The 19,314-nt window shown below is 43.9% G+C and overlaps 1 protein-coding gene across 1 annotated transcript in view; it reads left to right on the forward strand.

Moving 5' to 3' along the window:
* The window catches only part of LOC117501698 (tetraspanin-18-like), a 56,143-nt gene extending 39,713 nt beyond the window's left edge, over positions 1–16,430 (forward strand). Inside the window, exons 8-9 of the mRNA XM_034160659.1 lie at positions 14,076–14,159; positions 15,977–16,430. Coding sequence (XP_034016550.1) covers positions 14,076–14,159; positions 15,977–16,024 — 132 coding nt within the window. The 3' untranslated portion in view covers positions 16,025–16,430. The remainder of the gene's footprint in view (positions 1–14,075; positions 14,160–15,976) is intronic.
* The last annotated feature ends 2,884 nt before the right edge of the window (positions 16,431–19,314 follow it).

A 19,314-nucleotide genomic window follows, 5' to 3' on the forward strand; every position in this document is an offset into this window, starting at 1 on the left:
AGTCGTGCAGTTCTCTGATGGATCTTTCCAGCTCCTTGTGCTGCTTGGCCAGGTTGTACAGGGCCCCCAGAGAATTCTTGCCCACATTCAGGGTGGTGGTGGCCAGCCCTAGCTGTTCCCTTTCCATATGCTCCATCATGCAGGCTAGCATGTCCATACTAGACTGAAGACCACACAGTTGAGTATGGAGGCCCTCCTGAGCACAAGAGATGTTGGCATTGTCACGGTGTATCCTGAACAGGTATGCAGCTGTCTGACTTAGTTGTGGCATGATTTCCTCAAATAGCTCATGGGGAATGTGATTTGTGAGGGGCAGGAGCTGCTCCAAGGTTTTTGGAACAGACTCTTGTGGAAGACGAAGCTCTCGAACCAAGATTGCCATGTCCTGTGGGGTGACCATGACCAGATTAAGGTTGTGCAGTCCAGGGGACAGGAAGTACAAGGGGGAAGGCATTTCGTGTGTGGGGGGAGTATTGTTGATGTTGCACAGGCAAGTGGTTGGGACACTCTGGGCATTTAGTAGCCTGTACAAAGCTCCCCTCTGTCCTGGTGGGTGAGTTCGACTAAGGTCCACCCCTGCTGATCCTCCTCCAGAGGTACTGGGCTGATCAGAATATCTCTCCTGCCTTGGGGGTGGAAAGCTGGGGACAGGTCCTAGCAGTGAATTGGGTCTAGGATGCACTCGGGCGGTTGCTGCATATGGCCGACCTTGGCTGCCTCCCCTGGAGGGTATCGTTGCCACTGGCACATGTGACTGTCTCCATGGCTGTTCCTGAGTCCAAAGGGTCTTTCAGGTGATGGTGGAGTCCTCGGGCCGACTCTTGCTGCAGGCAGATTCTGTGAAGCCGTCATCGCCAGGTGCTGGAACGATGAAGATCCTTCTGTTGCCAACTGGTTTAGCTGCTGGATGGAAGGCGGCTGTGGCGACCAATCATGTCTCGACCATCCCTCCTGTATATCCTCTTCTCCAAACAGTTCTGAGAGTCCAATCAGACTTGATAGAGGCAGATCAGGCATAGGTCCTTGATCAGGGGAGTCTGGTCTCTCAGCCATACTCCTGTGTCCTAGTAATATACATATACGTTCATTATTACAGCTCCATGTCATTCTTTCAGATATTGTCTATCCTATCCCTCATTTTTGTGGGTGCATGTGTGTGAATGTAAATGTGCGTGCATGTCTTCTTCCTCGTCTACAATATCACCAAGCACGGTCCATCCCAGTCCTCCCTATCTGGGGTGTACGCCACAATATTAGGGAGCTGGGGGCTGTCGGGGAGGATAATTGGTATTTCATCCAATTCCATATATTCTGGTTCTCTGTCTGTTTCGTTTGTGCTTTCTTCTAGGGCTCGGATGGCTAACAGTGGGAGCTGTCCTACTGTGGATGAAATCAATTTATTGACCAGAAATTTTATCAAGGGAATACCACAACATATTACCAGCAAGACCGCCACCCCTGTTAGTGCCAAGATTACACCTATCTGGTATAACCAGTCTTTCCATGATATCCACCCTCTCCTTAGAGTCCCAAACAGTGAAAATAGTGGGCCAATATTCATTCCATTCCCTACAATGTATCCAGAATCGTCAGTTTCATTTCTCCCTCCTATGGAGTTACGTAACAGTTCCTGTTGCATCTCCTCAAGTGTGATTAAGAGCTCTGTCAAATTTCCGTCTTCCCCTGTACGCATGGGAATAGCTGTGCAACATTCGGTGGCTTTGATCATAATACAAACTCCTTGTTCATCAGCCATCATCATCTCGATAGCTAATCTATTTTGCATTGTCATTAGCGAGGTGGCGTGCAGTTGTTCGGTTAAGGCTCCTACTGCTGCCAATGTCCAGTTCAGGTATCTTTGTTGATTATACCACAAGTAATTAATCCACTGCACCTCCTGGAACCTAGAACGGATTTTTGGAGTAACCCCGAACAGAGCCAATGCCCATCCCCATTTATCCGCATCTTCATCTGCTTTAACTCTGCTACTGTCTATGGCTTCTAACTGTCGGGGTATCCCTTCTGGTATCCCGTTTCTTACTGTGATGTTGTAGTCTGTTTTAAACGTCATTATTCCTCTTTTCTTACGAAGTTTCTGTGGCATGGGTTGTATTGAATTTGGCATTTCAATTACTGTTATTGCTCCTGTGAGCATCACAGGAGCACAAAGGCCTTTCCAATTCGGGGACAGCAATGACAGGAGTTTCCTTTTTTTGTCCGCATATCCAAAAGATGTCAGCTAAGGGTACCGTTCCCTTAGCTAAATTTGGAGTAGATACCCATGAAGCATGGGTGAGATTCAGTCCAATTACAGACCCCCCTATGGCCGGTACTATTTGTTCACACTGTATGCCTGCTGCTGGCAGGGTGTGACAGACGGTAATGTTCCATGCTGTTTTGGTCGGTTTGTATTCTTGCTGCTTTTGCATACACTGTATGTGGTGTTTTGGCTGGGTCGTCCCTACCTGCCAATCGCTTATGTATTGTGCTACTAAGCCTTTAGCTATACAGAATGGGTGTATCATCCCTTTCTCTATTTTAATCATAGGTGGAACGGTTCCTTCTGTACTTAGGGGCACTGGACAAAGTTTACTGTCGGCAGCATATTTTTCATCACCTACTGCCATTTTCATAACACATTGTGTATAGCATTCTGCTTGGTCTGAGTTATGTTGGGGGCTCCTATAACAGTTGTTGATATCAGGTAGGGGTTTAGCCTGAGGTATCACACCTTTCCGGTGACAGGCTATGCAAGGCTTTTCACTGATCTGCCTAGCCGAAAATTTCAACCATTGGTAAAATAAATTGGTCTTCAACCCTTGTGTGCGGGCTAGGTCTGTACTGGGATCCCATCTCCCTAAGTGACTGCTTGTTTCTAGGCTTCTAATTGTCCTCTTTTTCCTTGGTTTGATTTTTACCCATTTTGTGGCTTCATGTACTGTAACAGTTACGTCTTGCTTGGTTTCCCTGCATCCTCTTTTATCACAAATTACCTCTATGTTGAGTGTTCCCTCCTCTTCACATTTGATGCTAATGGCTTCGCCTAATATGTAATCCCCCAGCTTTCCCTGTATTCCTATGTTCTTGTAGGCTTTTGATTTAATGTATACCAAATTATATGTTTTTCCTGTGTTTAGAATGCCTTGTTTAGCTGCTATTGCGGCCATGGCCACGGCACAGTCACTTGTATGTTTTGGATGTCTATTTTCTCCCATACTGACCACCAGTAGTATTGTCAATCCCTTGAATAATTCCTTAATCATTGCTCTGATGACTGTTGAGATGTGCTACTAGATGTGCTACTAAGTGAGCCGTCACTAGATGAGCTGTCACTAGGGATGTGTGGTGTATCTGTGCTTCTGTCTGTCTGTTGGCCTGCGTCTCCAGTTGTTTCTGAGTCTGCATCTGAGTCTGTCGCTGCTCTATCTGGCAGGGATCCACTACTCTCTGAAGCTGTGCGTCGTCTTTGTTCAATCAGTCTCTGTGAGCGCCTTGGCCAGTGTTCGCCTGGCTGCAGGGAGGCGTGGCCTTCCCTCGGTGCTTCTTCTGGCTGCAGGGAGGCGTGGCCGTCCCTCGGTGCTGCTGTAGGGTCTCTGGCTTCTCCTGCTTCCCCCCTTGGCCCGGCGGCTCTGCCAAGACGAGCTTGCCGAGGCCGCAGGGGCGCTGGGCCACCAACCCTACAGCAGTGGTTTAAATGAAACCAAGTGTCCTTACCGTCTACTTTGACTGCTGTACGTGAGGCAAGAATAACTTTGAAAGGACCTTCCCGGCGGGGCCTGTCCCACTTCTTTTTGAACACCTTGACGTAAACCAGATCACCAGGCTGGATGCTCTGATTTTCAAGTGGAATCTCTGCTTCTCTGTCTTCTGTAGCACCTTTGACCTGCAAAAAGATAGTTTTGTGTATTTGGGTTAACTGTCTCAGATAATTATGCCATTCGTCTTGTAGCTGCTCCAGCGATGGTCCTTCGTAGGGTCCTCTCAGGTATGGAATAGGCATCGGCCGACCTGTAAGAGCTTCAAATGGTGTCAAATGGGTTAGTCGGTTAGTTTGTGAGCGCATTGACAATAAAGCAAGCGGCAACGCATCCAGCCAGGTTAGTTTGCCATTGCTGTCTGCTATGATTTTTGCTAGTTTGTTCTTTAAAATGCCATTAGCCCGTTCCACCGCCCCATTTGATTGGGGGTGATAAACACATCCAAACTTCTGTTTGATACCCAATTGTTTGAATGTTTCTTGTGTAACCTTGGCTACAAAAGCCCTACCGTTGTCAGATGAGATAGTATCTGGAATGCCAAATCTTGGAAAGACATCTCGGCACAAGAATTTGGCTACCGTTTTATGGTCTTGATTTGCAGAGGCTACTGCCTCAATCCATCGGCTGAATCTGCATATCACTACCAAAACATATCTCATTCGTTTAACTCGATTTTCAGCTCCCATGTCTATGAAATCCATCATAAGATGTCTGAATGGCCCATCAGGGACCGGAATGTGGGCTAAAGGGGCTGTGAATGATTTCCGGACATTGTACTGTGCACATACCTCACACTCATTCAACAAACGGTCCACTGTTGCTGCCATATATGGTGACCACCAGACAGCTTTTAGTTTGTTCATAATTTGGACTCGCGAACAATGATCGGGTCCGTGGGCCCAAATGATTGCATGTCGTAATAAATTGGTGGGTAACACAAAATGTCCATGACTACTGCGCCACAGCTTGTCCGCTGGCCCCTGACTGCGTGTCTCAATAGCGCCTCGTTTAACCCACATTCGTTTTTCTTCTCCACTGGCCCTACTTTGAGCCACTATCAGTGCGTCAAGTGAAACCAGTGGGGCACAATCTTGGATGGTTAGCAGGGGAAACACATTTTCTCCTTGTGCTCCTTTGCGCGCTGCGTCATCTGCTAGGTTGTTACCTTGAGCTATGATGTTATTATTCTTTTGATGACCTGCACATTTAATGATGGCTACCTCAGACGGTAATTGGAGAGCTTGTAACAGTTGGGAAATCGCTTCTCCATGAGTGACAGGGGTGCCATCTGCTCTCAGGAATCCCCTTTGTTTCCAAATGTTTGCATGTACATGACATACGCCATAAGCGTAGGCTGAGTCTGTGTAGATATTAACACATTGATCTTTAGCTATCTGGCAAGCCATAGTTAAGGCTTTGATCTCTGCCAGTTGGGCTGAACAAGGCTGATCAATTCCTTGGGACTCCAGTAATTCAAAGGTCTCGCCATCCGTGTTTAGTTTAACTATCCCCATACCCGCATGCAATCCCGCGGCATCCCGAAAGCATGAGCCATCCACGAACAGGGTTAGATCTGCGTCTATGGCGTGATTATACAAATGTTCTCTGGCTCTCAAAAATTTCTCTGTCTCTGCCACACAGTTATGTGGAGTACCATCTAACGGTGTGGTCAATTTGGTGGCGGGATTCACCGTGTGACAACGTTGTATTGTTATTTCTGGAGCGGACAACACAACTTCATATCCAGTGCGTCTAGCTTGTGTTAAGACAAAACGTTGACTGGTTAGCAGGGCATGTAACTGATGCGACGTGTACAACGTTACTGCATGTCCCATGATTATGGATGATGCTTTTTGAAATGCAAAGGCAGCTGCTGCTAGACCCTGATAGCATGGTGGCAATCCTGTTTCAATGTTGTCAAGCTTTGTACTATAATAGGCCAATGGTTGTTTTCCTTCATTTGTTTCCTGCATTAGTACAGCACAAGCATAACCAGCTTTTTCAGTAACATACAAATGGAAAGGTTTCCCATAATCTGGGTTACCTAACGCGGGAGCAGATTGCATGTCTGTTTTTAGGGCCTCAAAAGCTCCCGTTGCCTCATCTGTCCAGACGAGGAGAGCTGCATTGCTTGTTTGCCACACTGCTCTAATCATGGCACGCAAAGGTGCAGTTTTTATAGCATAATCACAAATCCACGGCCGACTGTACCCTGCCATCCCAAGGAATGAAAGCATCTGTCCCACTGTTTGGGGTTTGGGAGCCTTGACTATAGCCTCCACTTGGCTTGGGGCTATACATCGCGTGGTCCCACACAACTGTCTTCCCAAGTATTCTACTTGTTGTTTGCAGAACTGCAATTTGTCCTTACTTACTTTATGACCTCCATCTGCCAATGCATGCAATACAATTAATGAATCTTTTTCACACTGTTCTTGAGTCTCTGATGCAATAAGGAGATCATCCATATATTGCACCAATGTACTGGGTATATCAAGGTGTTGTAAATCTTCAGCCAGGACTTTGTTAAAGATGGCTGGGGACAGGTTCAGTCCCTGAGGTAGCCGTGTATACGTTAGCTGTTGTCCCAGAAATGTGAATGCAAACAAATGTTGTGAGTCTGGGTGCACAGGCACACTGAAATAGGCTGAACACAGATCGATTACTGTGTACCATTTTGCTCCAGTAGGGATGCTTGATAGTATAGTATGCGGATCAGGTACTATAGGTGCATCCATTTCTATTATTGCATTGATAGGACGCAGATCATGTACCAGCCGATACTCTTTGGTATTGTTTTTAGGGATAGGATAGATAGGAGTATTGCATGGGCTTGCAGTTTTTATTAAAACTCCAGCTGCCATTAGTCCCTTAATTACTGGTTTTATGCCTTCAATAGCCTGAGGTTTTAATGGATACTGCCTTTGGTGAGGCAGTTTTGCTCCCGGTTTTACTTTTATTTTTTACTGGTAAGGCTGTTTTTACTAGTCCTACATCCGTTTTGCTTTTGGACCACACCACTGGTGGTATTTGCTCTAACAATTTCTCTTGTTGGGCCGATAACACCATCTGTCCCTCTGGTCTAGGATTGAGCTCCACTTTTTGAGCTATAGCCTCATCATTTACTTTTAAATTAATTCGTATAAACTGCTGGTCTTTTGACAGATGTACTTGTGGACTTTCCATGTTTTGCCATTCTTCAACTTCTGAGGCTGTCTTTACCATTGGACCTAGGTCATGGGATTCATACTTTTCTGAGACTAAAAGGGTCACATGAGGCATGGCATTCGGCACTTGATACCATTGTTGTTCAGCTGAAGTTAGCTTGACAGAAGCTGCGGCCCCTTGGGGGCCTAAATAAATTTCTGTGGTGGTTATGTGAAACAGCCGTTGATTCATCAATGCATCCCAGCAGCATGCATAGTCAGTTTGTTCTTGTTTGGCATCGAACATCAGGGTGACATGTAAAGGTAAACTAGGTGTATATACTGCTTCATAGTGTTGTTCGGCCCAGGGCTTCCATTTTTCCCATTGCAGTTGAAGATTTGAATTTTCTGGTTGTAACTTCAGCCAGTATACCATGGGTTGCACAGGTCGGACCTTGTTTTCCATGTCCATAAGCACCATAATGTTGGCGAGTGCTTCGTCGGGAAAGTGTATTTGCAGTCCTTGATGGGTACACACTATCTGGGTTTGTAGCTTACATAAAATGTCTCTTCCCAGCAAATTCACAGGTGTATTTTGTGAGTATAACAGGGGTGCTTCAATTGTTTTTCCTGCAATCGTTACAGGAAGTGGGCGTGTAAAAGGTATTATTTGAGTTTTCCCAGAGAAGCCGATGGTCTTAATTACAGACCCAGAGAGGGGGAGATGAGCGCCCATTTTCCCTATGCAAGAGTATGTTGCCCCTGTATCCACCATGAAAGGGAAATCTCTGTTTTGTATATTAACAGTGACGGTTGGCTCTTCCTTAGGTATCATTGAAATAGCCAATGCCACCGTTTCCCCCTCTGTCTTCTCTAGGCCCCCCTATTGCCAATAGGCAGAGGGTCCAACCCAAGGCTGGGCCGGACAATTTCTCATTCGATGTCCAGGTTGTCCACAGCTCCAACACTCATTAGAGGGTTGATCCCCTATTGGGGGTGTTGGTCCCATAGGCGGTCCCGCTTGACTGTTCCTGGGAGCTGAGTTTTGGAATCTGTTTCCAAATGAAGGTTGGCGAGATCCTTTTCGCCACCCTCCTCTTTGACCTTGAAAGTTCCGTGACTCTCCTCTCCACCCATGACTGTAGGTGGGTCCATTTCCGGGTGTGCCAGTGCTATGGTAGTGATAGTGATGCTCCACTGGTGCTGAGACTTCTCCTGCAGCAGTGCTCCCTGCTGCTCCTTGGGGGCTCTGTGTGGCTGTTACCACAGGTGCCTGTATGGTGGCAGCAGTGTTTGCCGTAGGGCCTAGGCTTGCCGACTCAGAAGGAACAGGGGTCATCATTGGTGCCTGGGTCTTTGTTTTTTCTTTCTTGACTTTGGTTAGCTCTCCCAACTGCATCTGCACCAATTTTTTCGTCAGGGATTTTGCTGCATCTTCTTCTTTTTGTTTTTCTTTCTTGTAGATTTCAAGATGGTGACAAATATGCTCAGAGTATAAAGCCCAATTCATTTTCGATAGTCCCACAACTCCATCTAGGGCTTTCTGAACCTCATCTGGTAGAGCCTTTTTTACAGTTATTTTAAACAGGATTTCAGTTGCTGGAGAATGGTTCCATGCATTTCCTGTTTCCTCCGCCCATCTTTTCTGGAATCGGTGCAGGAACTTCTTTGGGCACTCTTCAGGTGTCCACTCCTCATCATCCAATTTAGAGGGATCCAAGACCTCAGGGTACTTTCTTCTCAGTCCTTCCCACATGGAGTTTCTATAGCGATTAAAGGGGACTTCATCATGTTGATTTGTGCCCATCATCTGTGTTAGTCCAACCTTTCCTGCTAATTCTTCAGTGTCATGTTTTCCCATGACATGCATTAGCAAGGCTTTTATGTCACCTAAAGACAAGGTTACCCCTGCAGTGCCTTCTTCTAAGGCAGTTATCCATCTCCCAGCTCCTTGGGTGATGTCTGGCAGCCTGTTGGCCAGCCCCACCATGTCTGTCCAGCTCCATGGGGTATACACATGATGACCATTTCTAACCACCAATGGGCATATTAGGTCTTCGTCCTCCTCTTCTTCTGTGGGGGCTCCATACTGTCTTCCAGATCGAGTGCGACTGACTGGTTCCAGGCAGTCCATCCAGTCGGTTATATTCTGTTCTAAAGCCGCTATGTCTTTGGCTACACATCGTTGTCTTTGCCTGAGTCGGGCCTCTTTTGCACTCTCAATGATGATCTCACCAGAAATCTTTCGGGTGGGTGGCTGTATAATGTGATTCCCTTGATTGGGCGTCGACTGTTGTAATATTCTTCTTTCCTCGGTGTCCCTATGTCTTTGTATTCTTTCCTTCGCTAGCCGAAGTTGCTCAGCTAGTTCTTCATTATCTCTTCTGGCCAGATCCAGTGTGTCACAGAAGCTCTTGTGCCACTCTTCGGAGCCTCTATAGCCTGTGAAGGTCCAGTCGGCTGACTTATGGTGGGAGGGGACGGTTTTCAGTGGACCTCGATGTGCAGGCGGAGCCTTCAGGTCTCTCTCCTTATCCTCGTCTGCCTCCGTGTCACTGTTATTTGTGGCCCCCCCTGCTGGTCGTGGTGTGCGACCACTTACTTTCGGACTTGGAGACCTTGTATGATCCATTTGACAGACTGAGGACCTGTCTCCTTGTGGCTCTCGAGCTTTTAGTGTCAGTGTGACTTTGCCCTCCACATCCATGCCTTGGTCCTCTTCACGAGTTCCTAATACAAATTGTCCAGCTGTCTTTCCCATATCATGACGTTTATATGGGGGTGGCTCTGCTTCCCAGCTCGGTGCACTGGCTTTAGTCTCTTTGGATCTTTCCTCTGTCATTTTTTCTCTTTTCTGCTGTAGCCTCTGTGCTTCCTGCTTGAACAAGGCCAAAACTTCTTTTTCTTCAGTGCGTTTTTTGTTGTTTTTTACGTTCTTCTGCTGATCTTTAATTTCTTTTTTCTGTATTTCTACCGCAACTGCTTCACACATCACCGGATCAAATGATCCCTCCAAAGGCCATTGCCTGCCCCCATGTGACCTTTTGTGCCACTTTCTCATACATTGGTTGGCCTTAGTGCGTTGGATATTTTCTTAGTACTAAGTCTAGCGGGGTACTTTCCCGACCTTGACCTTGAGAGTTACCCATGTAACCCTGACAAACGCTATGTGAGGTGTTTCTATGGTGTTCTGGTAGTCCCTCAGGGGCTGTCCTGATCCAGACCAATAACTTGCTGGCTGTAACACCTGTTTTGTATTTTAAACCCTTAAAAGGATTAAATTTCCAACTGCTATGCCCGTCTTCTTTTTCTTTAACTAAATATGAAAATTTACCTGTTTCCCACCGAACCTTCCTTGGGACCACAGTCAGAGTCAACCTAGGAAACAGTTCTTCACCTGGATCGGTTGGTAGTGTTACTAAATGATTTAATGGTATGCTAAGTTCTTTATTAGGGTCAGCACAAAGCAGCTCCAGCCACGGGGTTAAACCCTGATGCCACAGACGTCTTATCAGCAGCTCCCAATTAATTAGAGGGAATTGTTCTTTCTTTTGCTTCAGATTGATTACTTTAGTAATCTGCCATAATTTCTGATTGATCTCTTGTTCGTCCTGCCAATGTTCTGCTCCTACCCTGTCAAAATAGGTCCTTTCCAGCCAAAAATGTGTCCTGATTCCCTGGGTTTCGATGTCTCCGTCAGTCAAGTAATGTTCTGGGAGTATTATTTCATCATCACTTAAGTCTCCCATCAATGACTGTCCCAAGCATTGATCAGTCTGTCAGCTTTTTCACTATAATCTAAGCTTTATCTCTTTTGATTTATAACCAACTTTATTTATTTAATCCTCTTACAACCCTAACACCTCCTAATGTCTTTGCTCCCGACTTTCTATTTCCCTTCTAATTTAATTTTTTTTTTTTTTTTTTTTTTACTTTCTGCTTCTCGTCTTTTTCTGATATGTTTGTTTATTAGTTTTCTCTCTTTGAAATAATATCTACCTTCTCTGTATTTACATAGCACTCTTCTCCTGTCTTTTTCTTCACTGTCTGTTTCACACTTTCCTCTCTGCCTGTCATGCACCTCCCAAGTCCTCCTGTTGGGTCTAAATACCTCCCCCTCGTACTCTTTCACATTAATCTTGTATGTCAGCCAGCCTGCAAGTTCTCACAGCTTTACACAGATTACTCTCCACTCTCCCACACACCAATCTTCAAAAGCTTTATACACAAAAATTATTAAAAACAACTTTCTATATATCTCTATCTAGACTTCTGCCACTTTTCACTCCGCGGCTTTAAACAACCTTTTTATTCACTTAACACCAATGTGTTCTGTTTAAGCATGTATCTCTTCTTCACGTTAGACAGCTTCTCCGGCGCTGTCAGCAACTTCATATATTACTTTTTTCAAGCCCTCTTTGAGCGTACAATATTTCATTTACTTCTACGCCTTACCGCGCCTCGCGTGCGTATCCTGTGCTTAATATATTATTTTCCACCAGCTCCTTTCTGAGCATACAATATTTAATTTACTTCTACGCCTTACCACGCCTCGCGTGCGTATCCTGTGCCTTTCTGCACTTTCTTCTGCCTTTTTTTTTTTTTCACTTACTGAGCTCCTCGTGAGCTTAATGTGCCTTTGCACTGAAAATATTCTCTTTTTCTTTTCTTATAAAAAAACTCATATTACTGTGTACTTAATTACTTATTCTTCTCCCATGCCCCACAAGCGTGTATTTGGTGCCTTACTGCACTATTTTCTGCTTCATTAATTCTCATGTATTCTGCACTAACTCTCTATTTATTTTATTATTTTTTTATAGTTTTTCTCTTTTCTTAAAAAATGACGTCCTTTATTGAGCTCTTTTACTTACTGTCAGCTGTGCTTCTTTGCACTTTTCTCTTTAAATCTCTTTATCACGTACGGTATTTCTACTGCGCCCCCTCAGGCGCTTATCTTGTGCTTTCTCTGCACGTATTCTCTTGTTAAACTCTTTTTTCTCACTTATTTCACTTCAGTCTCTGTTAAACTCTTTAAATAACCTTGTATTACCTTGTATCTATTTGTCAGTATACTCCCCTAAATTAACCCCTACAGCGCATGCTATCAGCCGGCACGTTAGTAATGAATTTCAACACCAATTATTCCCCAAGCATCCAGGTTAGTTCTCCACGCACTCTTTCCGCACCAGAGTTCATGAACATTCCTGACCTTTCACTCACACAGACATTCTTTTTCCCGGGAACACACACACCTTCTGAGCATTTTATCTACAAGGCCTGATAATTTTCAATCTTATCTTTTTTAGTCTCTTATCAATTTTCTTAGTCCAGGTTCTTTTGGGTAAGAGGCAATTAAAATATATCACCTGTCAACTTGGGCGGAAATCCCGACTCACTCCTCCAGATCGTGCAGAAATTATAAAAGGTTTCTGCTTACCTTTTAGTCGTGATCACTGTTATTTACGGTCTGGAGGGATGAGCTGGACTGCCCCAGACTGCCGGAATGCCCCTGGACCCTCCTGAAGCTGGCTCGCCAAGTTCTGTCGCGGCTCGTCTTTAGTCTTCTCAGGATGTCGTCTTTTAGATAACACAAACTAATTGCAAGTGATATGCTAGAAAATGACACAGCACTTTAGAATAATTCAGCCTTAAGCAAGATAAAATGCACAGAGTTTTTAAGTTTATTTAAGCCTTCGACACAAAGCTTAGACAAACTGAGTCCTCTAGAGAGACTGAATATGACAACCGCGCTCGTCTATTTATTGGAGACCCGCGGGCATCGCTCCTCCTTCGACTTTTTTATTTATTTCATTCCCAAGACATGGTTTTCTATTGGAAGCGTCCTCTAGTGAACCCTAAGCAGGTGTTAGGCCATTATTTCAATGTGACAAATGCTCCCATTAAAACATGAAGGATTTACAACTGATTTTTTTAAAAGACCTTCAGCCACAGGTGCAGCTGGCCTGAGGCCCCCTCCGCACGTGGCCTCAGCCACACGTGCAGCTGGCCTGAGGCCCCCGCACGTGGCCTGCGGGAAAGCACCTAAAAGGCCTTGGAAAGCCCCTGACAGACTAAATGACTAATAGAGCCCTTTTTTTGGGTTGAACACCTGCTAGTTCAACCAGAGGACATACAGTTCGGATCAGGACACTTGATAGTTCATCACAGTTCAAATATGGACCTAAAAATTCTTCTACAACTTCTTGCCCAAATTGCAGCTTGTGGAGGTGAGCAGAGGTTCTGAACGCCCCACAGACATTCTGCAAACGGATTACACACCTGTTGTGGACCGAGCCGGTCTGCCATCGGCCTGGACAGCCACACCAGGGGCTGAAACTCACCAACCTGATGGACGACCTCCGCCGCTGAAACCCTGATCGGAGTTCTGACAGAGGAACGGGAGCAAAGTGCCGAACTCACAGAGGAACTTTTTTTCAGCTACACAAGGAATTAAAGTATTTTCAGATGTTTTCCAAACTCAGGAGGCTTTGTGTGGATTATTTTTCCTTCAAGCTCATATGATGATGAATTCCACTGAAACGAACAGGTAAGACTTTTTATTCACTGTGTGTATGAATTTACTCCACATGATGGACAGCAGCTTTCAGACAATCAGTGGACAGCATTGATGGACGTATTTGACTTATGAGTAAATTGAATGAAAGCCTGTAAAAATCCATAAATTAGCCACATCATTGTTAAAGCCGCAGTGTTCAAAATGTATGAAAAAAGCAGCAGTTTATAATCTGGAAATTTCGTAGTGTGAGTGTGAAAATCCCCCATTGAGAGTTTCACATCACGCTGCTGTAAAGTGGTTTCGGGTCTTGAAGTATCAGAGAAGTTTTATGATTACAAGTACGAGTAAATGAATACGAGATCGGGCCAATACCCGATTCTGGTATCAGGATCGGTGGATGTCTACCTAAAACTACTCATCTTTGCAAAGCCAAGCCCTGAAACTCAACTCCAGTGTACTTGATGTCTTTCAAAATAAACAGGATGTTCTGGTCCAAAAGAGTCTCCAGTAATGACCTCTGCAGCAAGACCAAATGTAGCCCGGTGCACAAAATCAAATGTTGGCGCCTAAAGTTGATCCCACATAGCAAGAAGATGATGTACAGCGACATGCTGCCAGGCTGTGATGTGTCTATTCTCCTGTTTCCAACAGGGATGTTACTCGGCGATGGTGGATTACTTTGAGACCTACATCTACACGGCTGGAGCTCTGGCCATCGTCGTGCTGACTATTGAGGTATGTACAGTTTTCTCGCTGATCTTTGTTGAAACACTTTGAGAATTTGGGACCATAATCTCGGCTGAGACAGACACCAGGATGTCCTGAACACCAAAGGACAGCTCAGCATCTACAAATCAAATCCTTTGAAGTTTTAAGGCAGCGGCGTGTTTGTATGAGCATGCTGTAGTGCAGCAGATAACTGAAACAATCATGCAAATGGTGATAAAAGCATCAAATTCAGCAGAAATACTCCTTAGACACTCCTCTTTTGAAAAAAACGATTGGCCACTTGACTTTTCAATCGGTGGTCAGCTAGGGGTCAATTGAAGAATTACACAGAGGTCAAAATTAAAAGATGCTCCAGCCATATTGAAAACTATTCCACATTATTTGCCTGATCATAAAGATTCCAAAAAGGTATAGTTTGGACTATCTGTGACTGAATTCTATGGAGTTAAGGGATAAAACAGCAAGAATGGTGACAAAGGTCAGTTTCATTTTGTACAGGGGTCAAAAGTTAAAGTTGCTCCAATTTTGGTTAAAAAAAAGTGATGCATATTATTGGTTGAGCTAATAGAATTAATAAATGGAATAGTTTTGACAGTGTTGAATGCTTGGTCTCCAAAGTAAAGGTCAAACAAGGTCTATGTCTATTGGATTCTATGACATGTGACATATGTTACCCCGTAACGTGATAAGTAAGGATGATACATGGTCCAAACTATTCCTTTTTAAAACCGTGTTAACTCAACTAGTAATCTGCATCACTATTTACCAAAATTGGAGCAACTTTAACTTTTGACCTCTGTACAAACCGACACTGACGTTTTTTATGTTTTTATCCCATAATTCCATAGAATTCAGTTACAGACCGTCCAAACTATACCTTTTTAGAATCTTTATGATCAGGTAAATAATGTGGCATAGGTTTCAATATGATTGGAGCATCTTTTAATTTTGACTCCTGTGTAATTCTTCAGTTGACCTCTACCTGAACGCCAACTGAAAATTCAAGTGGCCAGTCGTTTTTTTAACAGAGGATTGTCTGAGGACTATTTCTGCTGAATTTGATGTTTTTTCACCATTTGCAGGATTCTGCTCTAAATAGTCTCTTATCTGCTGCACTACTGGTAGATCCGGGTCTGAAAATCCTTCATGGTTCAGGTTTTTTTGTTTGTTTGTTTTTTTTTCATCAATCCGCAGCTGGAGCAAGACCAGACACCCTCGTGGGAAAAAACAACACATCACGATACAATCGTCCTGCTGATAACATTTAGCAGTTTTGTTGTCATTTGATGGTGTTTTTTAGCTTTTCAAGGGTCAAAGGGCACTGCTACACTACATATGCTAATGTTAGCTTCACAGAGCTACAGAAACCCTGTCAACCATCAATCAAAAACAGGAAAAACAACAGTGGAGACAACGAGTAAACATAGTCAACCAGAGATCCCGTTGAGAAGAACTCTGGATAAAATCTGGAGTGATTTCACATAAACGTTTTGCTGGATGTCTGCTGGACAGGTAACACTAGTTTACATTAGTTACTTAGATTTTTGGCTAAATGAGTCAGTGGGGAGGCTCACGTTCTATCAACGCTTTATTAGATGTAATTTTCTGAGTTTTGAGTCAGAAATTCTGAGTTCCCAGATTCAGTCAAATCCAACAAGAACTTTGAAACTTGAACCTCCTTCTTCATTACTGACACCACGCTGCCATCACTCAGTGTCAAGCCCCGCCCACATCACTGGGCTGTGTGCATAAATTAGTGGTGTTAATTCCATCCGTCAGTGTGTCTCTGGCTGATCAGGATCCTGCTCATGTTTCCTCTGCAGCTCTTCGCCATGGTGTTCGCCATGTGTTTATTCAGAGGCATCCAGTGAGGACAGTGCCCTCTATCGCCATCGTTAGAAATCACGAAGAAAATCAGCACATCTCTACAGACGGATCGTTTCTGCCCTCTGTTGGTTCTGTGGTATCATTTATTCCTCACGGCAGAAATTTAAACGGGGAGTGAAGTGAAACGTTACCAGAAACTCCAAGCCTCAGTGAAAACGTCACCTTAAATCCTAATTAGTCCATCACCAAAAAAGAAAGTGTTTTGAGATCTGTTTGACTCAGTTTTCTGTTATTTGTTCTGTCAACTCAAATATCATAGTTTTTGTTTTGCAATATTTAAGACAGCTGGGTTGTTTAAACCAGTTCTTGCTTAAAGTTTTTTATATGGTTCAAAATTAGTGGGAAAGTGTCTTAAATTGGATTTTGGACATGTCGCACCAAAATCATAACAATTTAGATTTAGTCTGTTCGTGACCATCTGATGATCTACCGGGATTAGTTTGTGCACTTCCATGACCGGTTTCAAAGTATACAGCATTCACAGCAAAAAGCTACAGAGACGTCTGAAAACAAAGTACTCGTGAGTACTCGAGTGTTTCTGACAGGTGACGGAGCTACTAGAAGCAACGTTAAAAAGCAACAGAGGCATAGATTAATTCCAAAGTTTACACAAGTGTGATGTCGTGTTCTAACGACTCGTTTTTAAGTGAAAACTGTTCATTTTGATGCAGTCACAGTAAAAGCAGGGGCCCTGAGAAGATTCGGTGCACCTGCACAGCCACGAGTCATAAACACAGCCTGTTAAAAATGCTAATAAGTGTTGTATGTAACGGTGAAAAATCTAATAATAATAATAATAATAATTATATATATATATATATATATATATATATATATATATATATATATATATATATGAACTGTGTCATCACGGAGACATTCCACATCCATTAAGCGGCAATTAACAGCTGACATGCGGGTTAAAACGGCTGTTACGCTGTTTTAACCCGCATGTCAGCTGTTTGGTTTTTTAAAGGGATTATTCAACATTAATTGTCTTTTGAAAACTTCCTTATATAGAGATTGACAGTTTTATGACATTTGACAGTCTACAAGCTTAATACTGATTATATATTCTTCAAATTCAGCCAGACGTCTATCTAAATTGGGGGTTAAAACAGCTGCTGTGCACACACACACACACACACACAGACTCCCTCAAAGTAAAAAAAAAAAAAAAACCTTTCATTCAAAGCTCCATTGAAAAGAGTACAAAGCAAAAGTTGAAAAAAATTAACTTTCCACTCACCCAATGTAAAGATTTCAAAATTAGTCCACAACAAAAACAAGCCCCCACGCACGTGTCACGCGCGCAGGATCGCCAGCCATGGAACGGTCCACTCGTCCTCACAGATCCACAGCCAGAGATCATTTTGAAGTTCCACTCAGCCAGAAAATAATGTCCAGGTCCACTCGCTCTCAGGTTCTGATCGCACGTGGGCATAATGTCCGATCGCAGCTCTGCCTACAACTCAACTTCTGTCAGGATCGTGGCACATTAGAGAGTCCATTAGCTCCTGAAAATAGCGTCTTCTGAGTTTTTCAATAGGAGACATATATCTGTGTGTCCAGGCACGTCCATGATCACAGCAGCAGTAAACCAGCAGCTGTGACACAAACAGCAGCATCACAACACTTTAAGTTACAAAATCCGACAGACTCTGAAAACGTTAAGAGTTTCGGGGTGAAGTGTGTCGTCTCCTCTGTAAATCCGAGCCGCTGCTTTCAAAGAAAAGCTCTGAAGCTTCGCTGTCAGACAGAACCTCATTCATTTCCCTCCGTCTGTCTGTGTGGGATGTTTCTGTTCTGCACTTAACTACGTTGCACGCAGAGAAATGCAGAGAATTGCCGAGTGAGACGTTATCCAGGAATGCACCTGTTTCCTCACTTTGGGAATGAAATAAAAACATCAGAAACCACTAATTATGAGTGCATGTGCACAGGGAGACTTAGAATCATGAGGACACTGATGTTGTGTCGCTCACTGGGATGTTAAAAAAACATGCGACATGTCCTTTAAATCAATCAATCAATCAATTTTTTTATATAGTGCCAAATCACAACAAACAGTTGCCCCAAGGCGCTTTATATTGTAAGGCAAGGCCATACAATAATTATGTAAAACCCCAACGGTCAAAACGACCCCCTGTGAGCAAGCACTTGGCTACAGTGGGAAGGAAAAACTCCCTTTTAACAGGAAGAAACCTCCAGCAGAACCAGGCTCAGGGAGGGGCAGTCTTCTGCTGGGACTGGTTGGGGCTGAGGGAGAGAACCAGGAAAAAGACATGCTGTGGAGGGGAGCAGAGATCGATCACTAATGATTAAATGCAGAGTGGTGCATACAGAGCAAAAAGAGAAAGAAACAGTGCATCATGGGAACCCCCCAGCAGTCTACGTCTATAGCAGCATAACTAAGGGATGGTTCAGGGTCACCTGATCCAGCCCTAACTATAAGCTTTAGCAAAAAGGAAAGTTTTAAGCCTAATCTTAAAAGTAGAGAGGGTGTCTGTCTCCCTGATCTGAATTGGGAGCTGGTTCCACAGGAGAGGAGCCTGAAAGCTGAAGGCTCTGCCTCCCATTCTACTCTTACAAACCCTAGGAACTACAAGTAAGCCTGCAGTCTGAGAGCGAAGCGCTCTATTGGGGTGATATGGTACTACGAGGTCCCTAAGATAAGATGGGACCTGATTATTCAAAACCTTATAAGTAAGAAGAAGAATTTTAAATTCTATTCTAGAATTAACAGGAAGCCAATGAAGAGAGGCCAATATGGGTGAGATATGCTCTCTCCTTCTAGTCCCCGTCAGTACTCTAGCTGCAGCATTTTGAATTAACTGAAGGCTTTTCAGGGAACTTTTAGGACAACCTGATAATAATGAATTACAATAGTCCAGCCTAGAGGAAATAAATGCATGAATTAGTTTTTCAGCATCACTCTGAGACAAGACCTTTCTGATTTTAGAGATATTGCGTAAATGCAAAAAAGCAGTCCTACATATTTGTTTAATATGCGCTTTGAATGACATATCCTGATCAAAAATGACTCCAAGATTTCTCACAGTATTACTAGAGGTCAGGGTAATGCCATCCAGAGTAAGGATCTGGTTAGACACCATGTTTCTAAGATTTGTGGGGCCAAGTACAATAACTTCAGTTTTATCTGAGTTTAAAAGCAGGAAATTAGAGGTCATCCATGTCTTTTTGTCTGTAAGACAATCCTGCAGTTTAGCTAATTGGTGTGTGTCCTCTGGCTTCATGGATAGATAAAGCTGGG

Source organism: Thalassophryne amazonica, chromosome 2 (genome assembly GCF_902500255.1).
Source record: "Thalassophryne amazonica chromosome 2, fThaAma1.1, whole genome shotgun sequence".
Classification (NCBI taxonomy): Eukaryota; Metazoa; Chordata; class Actinopteri; order Batrachoidiformes; family Batrachoididae; genus Thalassophryne; species Thalassophryne amazonica.